The 14,297-nt window shown below is 36.9% G+C and overlaps 1 protein-coding gene across 1 annotated transcript; it reads left to right on the forward strand.

The window, feature by feature from the left end:
• Window positions 1-6,743: 6,743 nt before the first annotated feature.
• LOC107013254 lies at window positions 6,744-7,393 on the forward strand. Its single transcript, XM_015213211.1, has 2 exons — window positions 6,744-6,822; window positions 6,912-7,393. The coding sequence occupies exons 1-2, from the start codon at window positions 6,744-6,746 to the stop codon at window positions 7,391-7,393; spliced, it is 561 nt and encodes a 186-aa protein (XP_015068697.1).
• The last annotated feature ends 6,904 nt before the right edge of the window (window positions 7,394-14,297 follow it).

Raw genomic sequence — 14,297 nt, forward strand, 5'->3', positions numbered from 1 at the left:
TATATATATATATATATATATATATATATAGGTGTGGCCAATTATATTATGATAAGACAACGCTTATAAATTGAAGTCTATTCTATTAAAAAGCACATTTTACAAGTGTTCCGAATATTACCGTGGCCAAAAGCTAAAAACTAAGGCTACACTTTTAGAGTGTAGCATTAATAGATTTAGGCAACACTTTACAAGTGTTAATTTGATTAAGTGAGGTTGTACGTCTAAAATGGTGTAATGTGTTGTTTGTTAAGAAGAAGGATGAGTCTCTTAGGATGTGCATTGACTATCGCCAACTCAATAAAGTCACTATTAAGAACAAGTATCCTATCCCTCGAATTGACTAGTTGTTTGATCAACTCCAAGGAGCAAGATATTTTTCTAAGATTGACTTGAGATCGGTGTATCACCAACTTAGGGTGAGAAGTGAGGATGTACCTAAAACGGCTTCCTGAACTAGCTATGGTCACTATGAGTTCCTAGTGATGTCTTTTGGTCTCACTAATGCCTCGGCGGCTTTTATGAACCTAATGAATAGGGTGTCCGAAATTACCTAGATTCCTTTGTGTTTGTCTTCATTGACAATATCTTGGTATATTTTAAAAATGACGGTTATCATATGGGTCATTTGAGAGTGGTGTTGCAAGTTCTCAAGGTACACCAACTATTTGCTAAGTATAGCAAGTGTGAGTTTTGGTTAAGATCGCTGGCTTTTCTTGGTCGTATCATCTCTAGTGAGGGTATTGAGGTTGATCCAATGAAAACCGAAGCGGTTATGAATTTTTCTAGAACATTGACTACAACTGACATTATTGTTTCTTGGATTTAGCCGAGTACTATAGGAGGTTTGTGGATAGTTTTGCGTCCATTGCTTTTCCGTTGTCTACCTTGACCTAGAATTTTGAGTGGTCGGAGACATGTGAAAGAAGCTTCCAAATTTTGAAGGAGAGGCTTACCTCCGCTCCGGTGTTGATATTACCGATGGGTACTAAGGGTTTTGTGGTATATTATGATTCATCCCAAGTGGGTTTAGGGTATTTTCTAATGCAACATTTGAAGGTAGTACCCTATGCCTCTAGAAAACTCAAGGTGCATGAGAAGAATTATCCAACTCATGATCTTGAATTGGCGGCCGTAGTGTTTGTTTTGAAAATATGGAGACATTACTTGTGTGGTGTTCATGTGGATGTATATACCGACCATAAGAGTCTTCAATATGTGTTTACTCAAAAGGAATTAAATCTCTGACAAAGAAGATGGTTGGAATTATTAAATGATTACGACGTGAGTGTTCTCTACCACCACGACAAGGCCAATATGGTTGCGGATGCCCTAAGTCGTATGACCTTGGGTTGTGTGTCTCATGTAGAAGAAGGGAAGAAAGAACTAGTTAAAGATGTTTAAAGGTTGGCTAGATTGGGTGTTCGCTTTGAAGATTTCCCGAATGGTGGTTTTGTGGTTCATAATAACTCCGAGTCATCATTAGTGGTTGATTTGAAGTCTAAGCAATATCTTGATCCACTATTTATGTAGTTGAATAACTCGGTACTTAGCAAGTCGAATGAATCATTCTCCATGGGGGGGGGGGATTTTGTTATAAGGTACCAAAATAGTTTATGCATATATGATGTTAATGATTTGAGGAATAGGGTGTTAGAAGAATCTCATGGTTCCCGATATTCCATCCATTCGGGTTCCACCAAAATGTATCGTGATCTTAGAGAGGTATATTGATGGGATAGCTTGAAAAGGGACATAGTTGAGTTTGTATCCAAGTGTCAAAATTGCCAACAAGTGAAGGCCGAGCATCTAAAGCCTAGTGGTCTAATTCAAGAAATGGGTGTTCCTACTTGGAAGTGGAATAAATTAATATGGATTTTATTATTGGGTTGCCTCAAACCCGGAGGCCAAATGACTCAATTTGGGTGATATCGGATAGATTGATAAAATCCACTCACTTTATTCCTGTTAAGTCTACTTAAATGGCGGAGGATTATGCAAAGATCTACATTTATGAGATTGTGAGTCTTCATGGGATCCCTTTGCCCATCATATTGGGTAGAGGTGCTCAATTCACATCTCGTTTTTGGAGACCTTTAAAAAAAGGGTTGGGTACTAGAGTGAAGCTAAGCACCACTTTTAATCCCCAAATGGATGGTCAAGCGGAACATACTATTCAAATCCTAGAGGACATGTTAAGAGCTTGTGTGATATACTTCAATGGGATTGGGACAATCACTTGCCGTTGATTGATTTTTCCATTAATAATAGTTACCATTCGAGCATTTTAATGGCTCCATTTGAAGCACTTTATGGTAGGAGATGTCGGTCTCCGGTTGGGTTGTTTGAGGTTGGTGAGTCCTTACTACTTCGTCCCGAAATTGTCTATGATTCTTTAGAAAAACTTCAGGTGATAAGGGGTAGGTTGAAAACTGCCTATTGTAAGCAAACATCCTATGCCGACAATCGAATAAGAGATCTTGAATTCGAAGTGGGTGATAAGGTGTATTTGAATATTTTACCTATGGAAGGGGAGATGAGATTTGGCTAGAAGGGGAAGTTAAGTCCTCAGTATGTGGGTACCTATAGGGTTTTGTAACTGTACTGAAAGGTTGCATACGACTTGAGATTACCTAGTGAAGTATCTTCGGTTCATCCATTATTTCATATCTCCATGCTAAATAAGTGTATTGTTTATCCCATATCCATTCTTCCTATTGAAGGGTTATGCATGGATGAGAGCCTCTCCTGTGAAGAGGTTCCGGTGCGAATTCTAGATCGCCAAGTAAAGATGTTGAGGAACAAAGAGGTTGCCTCCGTAAAAGTCCTATGTAGAAACCACCTAATTGAGGGAGCAACATGGGAGGCCAAGGCCAACATGAAGTCCCGTTATCCTCATCTTTTTCTTGATTAAGGTTAGTCATTCCTAATAATGATGAACACAATAAATAATATGAATTTGTCTTATTCTTCAGTATGTGCATATTTTGATAAAGGTTATATCAAAATGAGTTTTCATTAAAAAGGATTTTTGTGTTAACTTGCAATAATGTGAAATGTAAGTTTTGCCTTCATGGGATTTTTAGTCATTTGGTGTTGTCTTGAGAAAAATAGCATGGTAACTCTTTAATGTCATTTTGAGCTCATGTTGATGTTGAGAAGGTAGTTCCTCATGATAAGTTATGAAATGTTGAGCTCTTATGTGTAGTGATTTGAGCTGCTATGGGTAATGTCATGTTATGTATTGAATGAAGTTGTTAAGTACTCCTATGAGTTGTGGCTCAAGATGATTATATGCATGTTCTTGGTTGTGAAGTGTCATTCGGGGACGAATATTCCTAAGGGGGAGGGGGGATAATGTAACAATCCAAAAGTCCATGACTTGGTCTAGATCCTCACATGATGAACCAAGCCTGAAAACACTGTTTCTGAGCCTAACTGAATGTATTAAAACTATCTAGGAAGTGTTAGAGTCAAAACGTCATGAAACATCCAAGACGTTCGGAAGTTAGTGCAATTCAACTAGTAAAAGATGCTTAGGTTGCGTGAAGGGTTGGAGGTGTTGCATGAATTCTAAAACTTGTAAAATCACTTTAAATAGGTAAAATCATGTATATAAGGTCAAAACATCCAGGTCTGAAAGAAGAAGGTTAGTGTTCAATGAGCTCGAGATAGCTGCCTGATGAGAGGAAGGGACGCCGGGTACAATCTTTCTTTGGTTCCAGCCCCCCGGTTACACCAAAGAGGATCGCCCTAGGGGTTCACAAAGGGACCCCAAACTTGGCCAAACAAGATACCTAAGGCAGAGCAGAAATGCACTATGGTGAAGTGCCTCCACGTCGCGGACTAGGTCCCACATGGACCAAAAATCTTTGTATGTGTCGAGTGCACTTCTCCCAATCTTCTGTCTCAACAATTAATTTAGCAAAATCTTGCAGAAACAGCTCCACATCTCGAACTTGTTGCATGATGAAAATCTGAAATTTGGAATTCATGTTTGACTTCATTAAAGTGTCAACTTAAGTGAGGGGTATTTTTGGTATTTCATGTGAGGGTTATACATTGATTTTCAATTAGTTGTACCTCACATTTACTCACTCAAATAAAATCCCCAAATCAAAACCTAAACGTTCTCACCTTTCTCTACTTTCTATCTCTATTCATCCTCCATTGATGGAAGAAGAAAGATTGAAGAAGAAGACCAATTTCTGTAGGATTTCATTGGAATTTTGAGGATTAATTCTCAATAAAGGTATGGAGTCTTCACTCTTGCATTTCTTTTCCCAAAGACGTCCCTTCAAAGTTAATTTCTAAATCACCCAATTCCAAGGGTTTTCTTCTACAAATGGGTTTCTTCTAAACTTGAAAATGATGATTGATTATGACTAATTGTGATTACCCATGGCTTATTAAGTGTAGATTGTTTAGTAATTCATGTTGATTAATGGTAATTTGTATAGATCATGTCCTTTTCACCAATTTCCCCAAATCTTAGATCTTGCTTATGAATTGAGGGGAATTGATGAATGTATTTATTGTTAGACTTGTTTTAACTATTCTAATACATCTATGGACTGCCTAGGGTAACATATTTTAGGATTGAATCCTCTAACCCTAGGTCATATATTGATGATGAATTGGTTAGTGATTATACAATTAACTTTGTTCTTGTATAGATTCCTATGGTATAATGTTATTAAGCCTATTGATGGTTAATATGGTTGGTTGATGGTAAGACAATTGATGGAGGCTTATGAAGGTGAATTGGTAATAGCTTATGATCTTGAATCCTTTACTTCAATTGTGATGGCTTAGACTTGATGATTATGTTCAATTGAAGTATTATATGTGATTAGATTATATATGTGATTGTATGATGAATGTAATTTAAATGTCTTGAATATATGGATTTTGAGATTATGATAAAGGTACAATGATATAAGGTTGATTGTGAATCACTTATGTGCCTTACTATGACATGATGATTATATTGTGTTAATCCACATATATGAAGGGTAGGAATGAAAGAACATTCTCATGCAATGCCTACTGAGCTATATGATATTCTATACAAGGGTTAGTCTCCTATGTCCTATATTAAGCTATTATTGATTACGAATGACTTAAAGACATTTCAAAAAGGGACTTTATATTAGCACCGAGTGAACTAGATATGAGAGGTGTCCCTTCCCAATGTGGGAAAGGTAGGTTCACAATGGTTCTCATAAGATGGTGACTATAATGCAATTTTACATAAAGAGGGTCCAATACATATCTCCTAGTTTTTGAACTATGTTTCCCCCAATAATAGCTAGTGGATCCACCTAAATGCTATGTTCATGTTTTACTTCTACCTTAGAAAGTAGACCACCTTCTTTCGGTGTAGGGTTTCATGACACCGGATACCACATTAGCTCATGTAGTCTATGCCAGTTAAGGCAATTCTTCCCGAAAGTAAAATGAAGAAATAAAGTGAACACTAACTAGGGTAACTTAAGGGGTATGACTTAGTGTAGGTAGGGGTATGGGACTCTACCTATTCATTACACTATTTGGCCTTGATGGAAGTCCTAGGAGGTTTTTCTTATGTTATTATGTATTATGATATCATGAAATGTATAATGTTGACATTATATGTATTATGATATCATGAAATGTATAATGTTGACTTTATATGAAGTTATTCTTACATGATCTTGGTTACCTTGATGAACATTGTATTGGTATATATTGGTATATGAGGTGATACCTACCTATGATGATATGTGTTATGAACCTGGGCATTACTTATGATCTCCTATCTTGTTCACTTGATTGTGTGGGGTTATAGGACTTCCATGAGAATAACAGTTATAGGCTTTGGATGGGATTGTTGGTAAGGGTCTTATATGTTGATGATAGGAATTATTGAACATGAAATGCTGATATGTCATTATGATGATATTGTTCTGGTTTATGAACTTGTCGTATGTTGTTTTGATCCTTCTCTTGTTTTATGCTCTATTATATGTGCATAAAGGATTTAAAAATGACTTAGAATGTTTCAAATGAAATGGTCCCTTTCATGCATGTATTCAAATGGTTTTATGTGTGTATATGCATACTTAGTACAAGTGGTGTACTAACCCATATCTCTATGTTTCTGTAAATATGTAGGTTCTGGTCATTAAGCTTCTAGGAGGGTAATCTAGGAAGACTTGGACTCTTTTCTCCAAGCGTTGGTAGGTCCTGATGTTCGAGGATGTTACCTATATCTACATTCTAGCTTTGAATTTTTATTTTCAAAAATACATTGTTCGTTCCTTTATGATTTGGATATTGATGTAAGCCTATATTAGCATGTTGACTTTGTATTCACTATGTCCAATATTTATACTAGATCAAGATGGTTCAATATGATATAAAGTAATAGACTAATTCCTACGTATTAATTATGTTGTCATAAATGCGAAGCCTATGTATGCTTCATATGCGAGTGGTCTAAGTAAACTCCTTATGTAGTATGCGAGAGGTCTATCTAAACCTCACTATATTGATATGAATGAAAAGTTTTAATTTTCCGCAATTTTGAACCTATGAAAGGTAATGAAGAATGCTAAGAGGCTATTCTTAGTCCTCTTTGAGGATGATGACGTCGGTTACGTCTAGGGGGTGCTCTCCTATCGTGAAAGGGAGTGTCCGATTATTTGGTTGAAGAGTGTCGTTCGGTGATGCTACATGACAAAATAGATATTTCTCGTTTGATGGTGCATGATCAACAAGTGGAAGAGACTAGTAATAACAGGATGATTGAGGATGCTAGGAAGGCCAAGGCTTATGAAGGTGGTCCTTCTTAGGGAAGGTTTGAAATTCAAGACAAGCCTAGATTCAAGAAGAGGTACTCCAACCAAGTTCCTTCTAAGTTTCCCAAGGCTCTGTTGATAGGGTGTCTAACCCTAAGTCCCAAAAGGGAAGAAGTGGATGCTCACCAAGTGAAAAACCCACTTGTACTAGGTGTGGTAAGAAGCATGTAGGTGAATGCTTAGCTGGAACGGGTAATTGCTTTGGTTGTGATATGATTTGCCACAAGGTGAGGGATTGTCCAAATATAAGGGGTCAAGAGAAGGGGAGTGGTCAATGTCAAGCAAGTGGTTCTAATTCCGATGTTCCAAGGAAGAATCACTTCTATGCTCTCCGTTCTAGGGGTGATCAAGAAGAATCTCTCGATGTTGTCACCGGTATGTTACAAGTATTTACTATTAATGCATTTGCTTTACTTGATCCTAGTGCTACATTTTCATTTGTGATTCCTGTAGTAGCAATGAAGTTTGATATATTGCCCGATATCTTGATTGATCCATTTTTAGTTACTACCCCGGTGGGTGACTCGGTTATTGCTAAAAGAGTCTATTGAAATTGTCAAATAATGTTGTCCAATAGAGTTACCATAGTAGACGTGGTAGAACTTGATATGTTTAATTTTTATGTCATCTGGGGAATTGGTTGGTTGCATTCTTGTTTTGCTTCCACCGATTGTTGAACAAGGGTGGTTAAGTTCAATTTTCCAAATGAACCCATGTTAGAATGGAAGGGGGGAATTTTAATTGCTAGAGGTTGTTTCAATTCTTGTTTAAAAGCTTGTAAAATTATCTCTAAAGGATGTCTCCATATATGGAGGGCTAAGTTTATAGATTCCGAAACTCCTCCTTTACAGTTTATACCCTTAGTGAAGGATTTTCCGCAAGTCTTTCCCGATGACTTTCCCCGTATTCCTCTAGAATGAGAAGTTGACTTTTGTATTCACTTATTACTGGATACGAATCCCATTTCAATTCATCCTTATGGGATGGCTCCGTCCGAATCAAAATAGTTTAAGGCTCAACTAAAGGATTTACTGGACAAGTGTTTCATTCAACCTAGATTTCTCCTTGGGGTGCTCCGGTATTGTTAGTAAAGAAGAAGGATGTGTCCCTAAGGATATGCATTGATTATCGTCAACTAAAGAAGGTTACCATTAGGAACAAGTATCCTCTCCCTTGGATTGACGACTTGTTGGTCAACTCCAAGGGGAAAGCTACTTTTTGAAAATTTATTTGAGGTTGGTGCATCACCAACTTAGGATAAGAGGTGAGGATGTACCAAAAACGACTTTCCAAACTTGTTACGGTCACTATGAGTTCCTAGTGATGTCTTTTTGTTTCACTAATGCCCAGTGACTTTTATGGACCTTATGAATAGGCTGTTCTAGAATTACCTTGATGCCTCATTGATTATCTTCATTGACAATATCTTGTATATTCAAAGATTGAGGGCGAACATATGTACCATTTAAGAGTGGTATTGAAGGTTCTTAAGGAACGTCAACTATTTTCCAAGTATAGTAAGTGTGAGTTTTGGTTGAAATCGGTGGCGTTTCTTGCGCATATTATCCCAACTGCGGGTATAGATGTCGATCTAAAGAAAACCAAAGCAGTTAATAATTGGTCTAAACCATTGACTCTAGTCGAAATTAGTAGTTTCTTGGGTTAAGCCGGGTAGTGTAAGAAGTTTGTGTATGGGTTTGAGTTCATTGCTTCTCTTTTGACTACCTTGACCCAAAAGAGTGTTAAGTTTGAATGGTCGGAGGCTTGTGAAAGAACCTTCAAATTGTTGAAAGATAGGCTTACCTACCCTCCGGTGTTGACTTTACCGTAGGGTACGAAGAGTTTTGTGGTCTATTTTGACGCTTCTCGAGTAGGTTTGGGTTGTGTCCTTATGCAACATGGTAAGGTTATAACATATGCCTTTGGAGAATCTGAAGGTGCATAAGAAGAACTACCCAACTCATGACCTTGAATTAGCGGCCACGGTGTTTTCCTTGTAAATATGGAGTCATTATCTCTATGGGGTGCATGTGGATGTATATACGGACCACAAAAGTCATAAATATGTATTTACTCAAAAGGAGTTGAATCTCCGACAAAGAAGATGGTTGCAATTATTGAAGGATTACGACATGAGTGTTCTCTACCACCGCGACAAGGCTAATGTGGTTACGGATTCTCTAAGTCGTATGAAAATGGGTGGTTTGTCTCATGTAGAAGAAGCCAAGAAAGACATAGTGAAAGATGTTCAAGGTTGGCCCCATTCGGTGTTCGGTTGGAAGATTCTCCAAATGGTGGTTTTATGGTCCATCATGTCACGACCGGTGAGCACCCGCTCGAAGGAACATGGTGTACTTGACCTCTCGGAGGTCTTATACATGCCCATAGTTATAATTCATCGCATTGTCATAGTAAATTTAGCGGAAAATTTAAAACGTTTCATAGCACATCATATGCGAGAAACATCACTTCATATATATAAAATATAAGTCATCATACATAATTAGACTCTAAGTCTCTTTTGCGAACATAGACTCAACATCATAGAATAGAATAGGGACGCGGCCCTAATCATTATAAGCTAAAATATTAACTAAGATATTACCTAACTTTAAGAATTACTTGACATAAGAATCCTTGAATCATAAGGACTCGTTTCCTTGATCTTGGGAAGCATCTGTTAAGCTCTTCACTATACATACATGCTTTAAGAATCCATAACCTACACTTTGTGTAAAAAGTAGAGAAGAATGGAGTTAGTACAAGAATGCACTAAGTATGACAACCATTCAAAAAAATGCATTTAAAAGGGACATTTTACTTTGAAAACCATGCATCATGTATTTTATTAGAACATCATAAGTACTTTAATATAATAAGTACAACATAGCTCATACACTTCACATAAGCGTGGACATTATTCATAACATCACATAAAGCCACATTATTCATTTAAAGTACATTTATCATATTCATAGTATTATCTTATCTTTTACCTTAAGTCTTTAACCCAGTTAACCGTCTAAGTAATCCTTGGTCCAATGCATGAATAGTGTCTCATTCCACTACTCACACTAAAACATCACCTTAAGGTCACCAAGGTGAACATTCACATAACCTTCATTTACATAAACATAGGCATTCATAGGAACATAGCATATCCTAATACACCTACTTTACATATGAACCAACTTGTTCCATGAACCACATATAGGACTCATTTCAAGACCACATGCAAGTCCACACTATCAATAACATCATATAGGAAATTGTCAACGAAAGCATACTTGAACTGCATATTAAATAGACATCCCAAGACCCTGCTCATAATCCCCATCTAATCCTACTAGTGCAATGTACATGTGAATTCCCATAACTTCACACATACTAAGTAAACCTACAAGGAGACAACAAGCCTTAACATGCACTTCATACATCAACAAGACAAGCATAGACAATCTTCTTCATGTCAAGCAAGTCCTCATCATATATCCAATAAGATCCATACTATGCATATAAGGTAAGAACACATCATATAGACTCATACTATGAATATCATCACAACAAGTAGACAACACTACAATGTCATGCATAAGTAACAGAGACATAATCATATACATTAGAACACCTTTCTAGAACTCCCTTCAAGAGCTACTTGTGCAATGCATAGGTGAAGTCCCACACGCCCACCAACACTAAGAAACTTCCCTTAGGTTATCCTAGTTAGGGTTTAGTTCTTTACTTCCGTTGTAGATTTTACATTAGGGAAACTATAGCCTAAACCGACACTAAGACCATGAGTGCTACATGGAATTTGGTGTTGTGGAGCCTTACACCAAGGAGAGGTGCTCTACTTAGCCAAAGTAAAACATTACACATGCTAGCATACTAAGTGATATCAGTTGCTAAATCTTATGTGGCAAGCATAGTTTATGCAACTTGGAGGCATACATGGAAATATCACTCTATGCCCTTTAAGCTATGAGGCTACCACCTCGTGAGGACTATGGTAAACCTACCTTTCTACAATGGGAAGGGATAACACTCATGTTCAAGTTCACTCGGTTCTAAGCTAAGTTCCATTTATTGAAAAAACTTTATTAACATTACTTTATGAAAATTAGGCTTAGGAGAGTTAACCCCTCATATGCTTAGCTCATAGGTCATCTATGAGAGTTTATTAACCTAAATCATGTGTGAAGTCCTTTCACGTAGACATAACATATATAAATCACCATTTAGTTTAGGGTACACTTGAGAACATCATTAAAGGCCCCTATATTTACTAGACCATCAGACATGTGTGTGTATACATATATGTGAGCAATCCTTTCACACAACACATTAAGACCACACATGTTCATAATCATACATTCACATTCATGTACTAGCAAACCATAACCTAGAAACTATCCTATCAAGGCACACATGTGCAATGCATAGACAAGGTCCCATACCCTTGCCCATACCAATACACGTATCAAGTCATCCTAGTTAAGGGATACATGATCATACTTCATGAATATATACATTACATGCATAGTAGTAGAAACAAGTGCATATGAGAATACCTTTCATTACACACCATGAACCTATACTACTTGTAAGCATGCATGAAATGTGAGTGTGTGTACATTAGTCAAAATGATCACCTAATGGCTATGAAAATATTGAGGCAGCCACCCACTTAAGACCACAATGCACAACCAAGCATAAACAACAAAAATATAATATCATAGGAGACATTATAACCTCAATAGTTGTAGGAGACATTATAAGCTCAATAGTTGCATGCAAGACTCCTAACAATAGCTCATAACACATTCATGTAGGGTTATGTAGGTAAGGGGTCATTCATCATTATACTTCATCTATGGAGCACCTAAACCAACCCTAACATAGTCTTACACATGCTCATAACATTAGCAATATAACCTAGATGGAAACTAGGCATGAGACTTCACATTGGATGATCATCATCACCATACATTCATAATACAATTTCCTTCAGGCCATGATCACATCACATATATAATAAAATAAAGTAACACCTCCACCATAATTGACCATACCAATCAATGCCTTATAAGGCCAATCACCTAAAAATACTATAGAAAAGTAAAGAAAGTAGGAAATACATACCAATTCCTCAACCTTTGATCATCATTGATCAATACTCCCTTTTAATCAACAATTCAATAATAGGGAAGTAGCTAAAAACATCTTAACATAAACGAAATCCTACTTCCATTACCCTAGAATCGAGATCACATTGAAATCATTACATAACAAGCTATATAAGTAAAAGAAGATAGGTCAATTTCATTCAATCTCAAAACCTTGATCCACATTGGATCAACTATACATAATTCATCATAAATTTACATCTTAGGCAGTAGATATAAACATTTCAACATAATTAAATCACAGTTCGATTTGCATAAGATCAAGATCACAAAGCCCACACATAGGCTAGATCATAGTTTGGAGACTTTAACATCAATTTATCATTAAAAAGCCTTTGAAAACGTGTTGAGAAAAAAGCCATGGCTAGATTGTGAGATAGGAAGATTGATCACGAATTCTCTTTGAAAACTTTGAATGGAACTCTCTAATGAAAGGTTATTTCGACATGAAGTATCACCAAACCGTTTTACATGAGAAGCCCACAAGAAATTGAAGAAGAAACCATGAAAATCCAACATATAGCTTGAACTTGAGTTTTCCCTCCAATGGAGGTTTGAGAGAATTTGGAAGAGAAGAGAGATTTGGGATTTTGATTTTCTTATTTGGTGTTGGGATTTTGGCTTGGGAAAGGGGTTAAAAATTTTCTAAATACATTTTATAACTGTCTCCCTAAGTTACCAAAACACACCCATACTTATTGGGACTTTTAGACATGTCAAAATTGACTTAAAAACGACATAACCGGATTCGGGAAGTGGCTGCGCATCGCAGAGGCAGCCTCCGATTCAGCCCAAAATTATTTTGAGGCAGTAGGGTGCGTGTTGGGTGGCCGTCGCACAGGCACATTCAGTGCCAGGCGCTCACGTGAGGGCAGCCCCAAATCTTGCTGCTGCTCGCTGCCTTGCGCAGCCCCTTGGTCCAACGTTTTGGTCCTCCTCGGGGGCCCTTAGGGTGGTCCTCGGTGAGTCGTACCGATACGTTTTGAGATTAACATGTATATTAGGATGCTAGGGTAATTCTACTGATTTTCAACTCCAAACAACACATAAAAACAACGCAAACATACAAGGACACACTCGCACGTCTGAATACAAACTTTCGAATGTCTTGGATGTTCTTGGACATTTGACCTCCAAATGACTTCAAATATAGTATACACACTATAAAACATTTAATGAACATATTTTAAACCTTTTTGGACACGTGTGTTGCTCTAAGCACCTTAATTCATTTTCGGGGTCTTACAATATCCCCCACTTGAGAACATTCGTCCTCGAATGACACTTCGAACATTTTAAACACAATATGGACTTCAATGACACATAGAGCAGTTAACAACATTAAAAAAATTATTAATAGGCCGGAGTCAATAAACCAAACTTCAAACCATTTGGCACTCACTGCAACACAAGCAAGCAAAACCATTATTCACTCACTTGCTTAATGTATCAAACACCTAAGATTTTATTATGTTCATAGGAAGAAGCATTATTCTCCTAATCATAACATGGTCATTACAATTCATTTCAATAAAATCTCATGATTCCACCATATTTAAGTCACACTTAGGCAGATTTAACAATACTCAAGAAGCAAGTATGCAATCATACTTCAATGCACATAAACTTGAGTCAAGCACATCAACAATGGACTCTTATTAGTTAAGCCTAATGCCAGGATGGTCATACTCAACCATACCATGATTAGTCTTGTATATGGTGGAATGTACTTCTCCTCCATGCACTTACATGTCTCATTAGTTCTTACCAAGCAAGGCACAAAGGTCAATTCACTTTAAAATGAGAATTTATAAACTTTTAACAAAAGCATGATCATATTCTCTTCTTAATGAAGTCAAAATGGTACTTCGTATCACAAATATTACAACAATAGAAGTCATTTCATAAAGTTTCCTTTTCAAGCATGACAATAGCCTCCATAAGCAAGCATCATTTAGGAACAACCTTACAATTTATAGGCACACACGACGACACTAGCTAAACATGCCTTCACTTTTCAAGGGTGAGCCTACAATCATGCTTTCCAACCCATAAAAGTCACACCAATTTAAAGAGACTAATCATTTTCATTTTAAGGAGACTCATTTTAGATATGATGGCTTTAAAGCATAACATCTCAAAAGTGACTTCAAAGATACTTTTTACCTTTATCTCAAGAAATTAAATGCACCACTAGCATACAAAGATCCACAATCAACATGAGGAAACATGAATTTGATCAAAAACCCTTTTTCATGAACTTTAGATT

The sequence above is a fragment of the Solanum pennellii genome, chromosome 3, assembly GCF_001406875.1.
Source record: "Solanum pennellii chromosome 3, SPENNV200".
NCBI lineage: Eukaryota > Viridiplantae > Streptophyta > Magnoliopsida > Solanales > Solanaceae > Solanum > Solanum pennellii.

What these genes read in the sequence shown, in the direction of transcription:
- LOC107013254 (XM_015213211.1), top strand. Translation starts at nt 6,744, where the DNA reads ATGGTGCATGATCAACAAGTGGAAGAGACTAGTAATAACAGGATGATT. An exon ending in GAAGGCCAAGGCTTATGAAG is followed by an intron (nt 6,823 to 6,911) that starts GTGGTCCTTCTT and finishes AAGTTTCCCAAG; the next exon opens with GCTCTGTTGATAGGGTGTCT.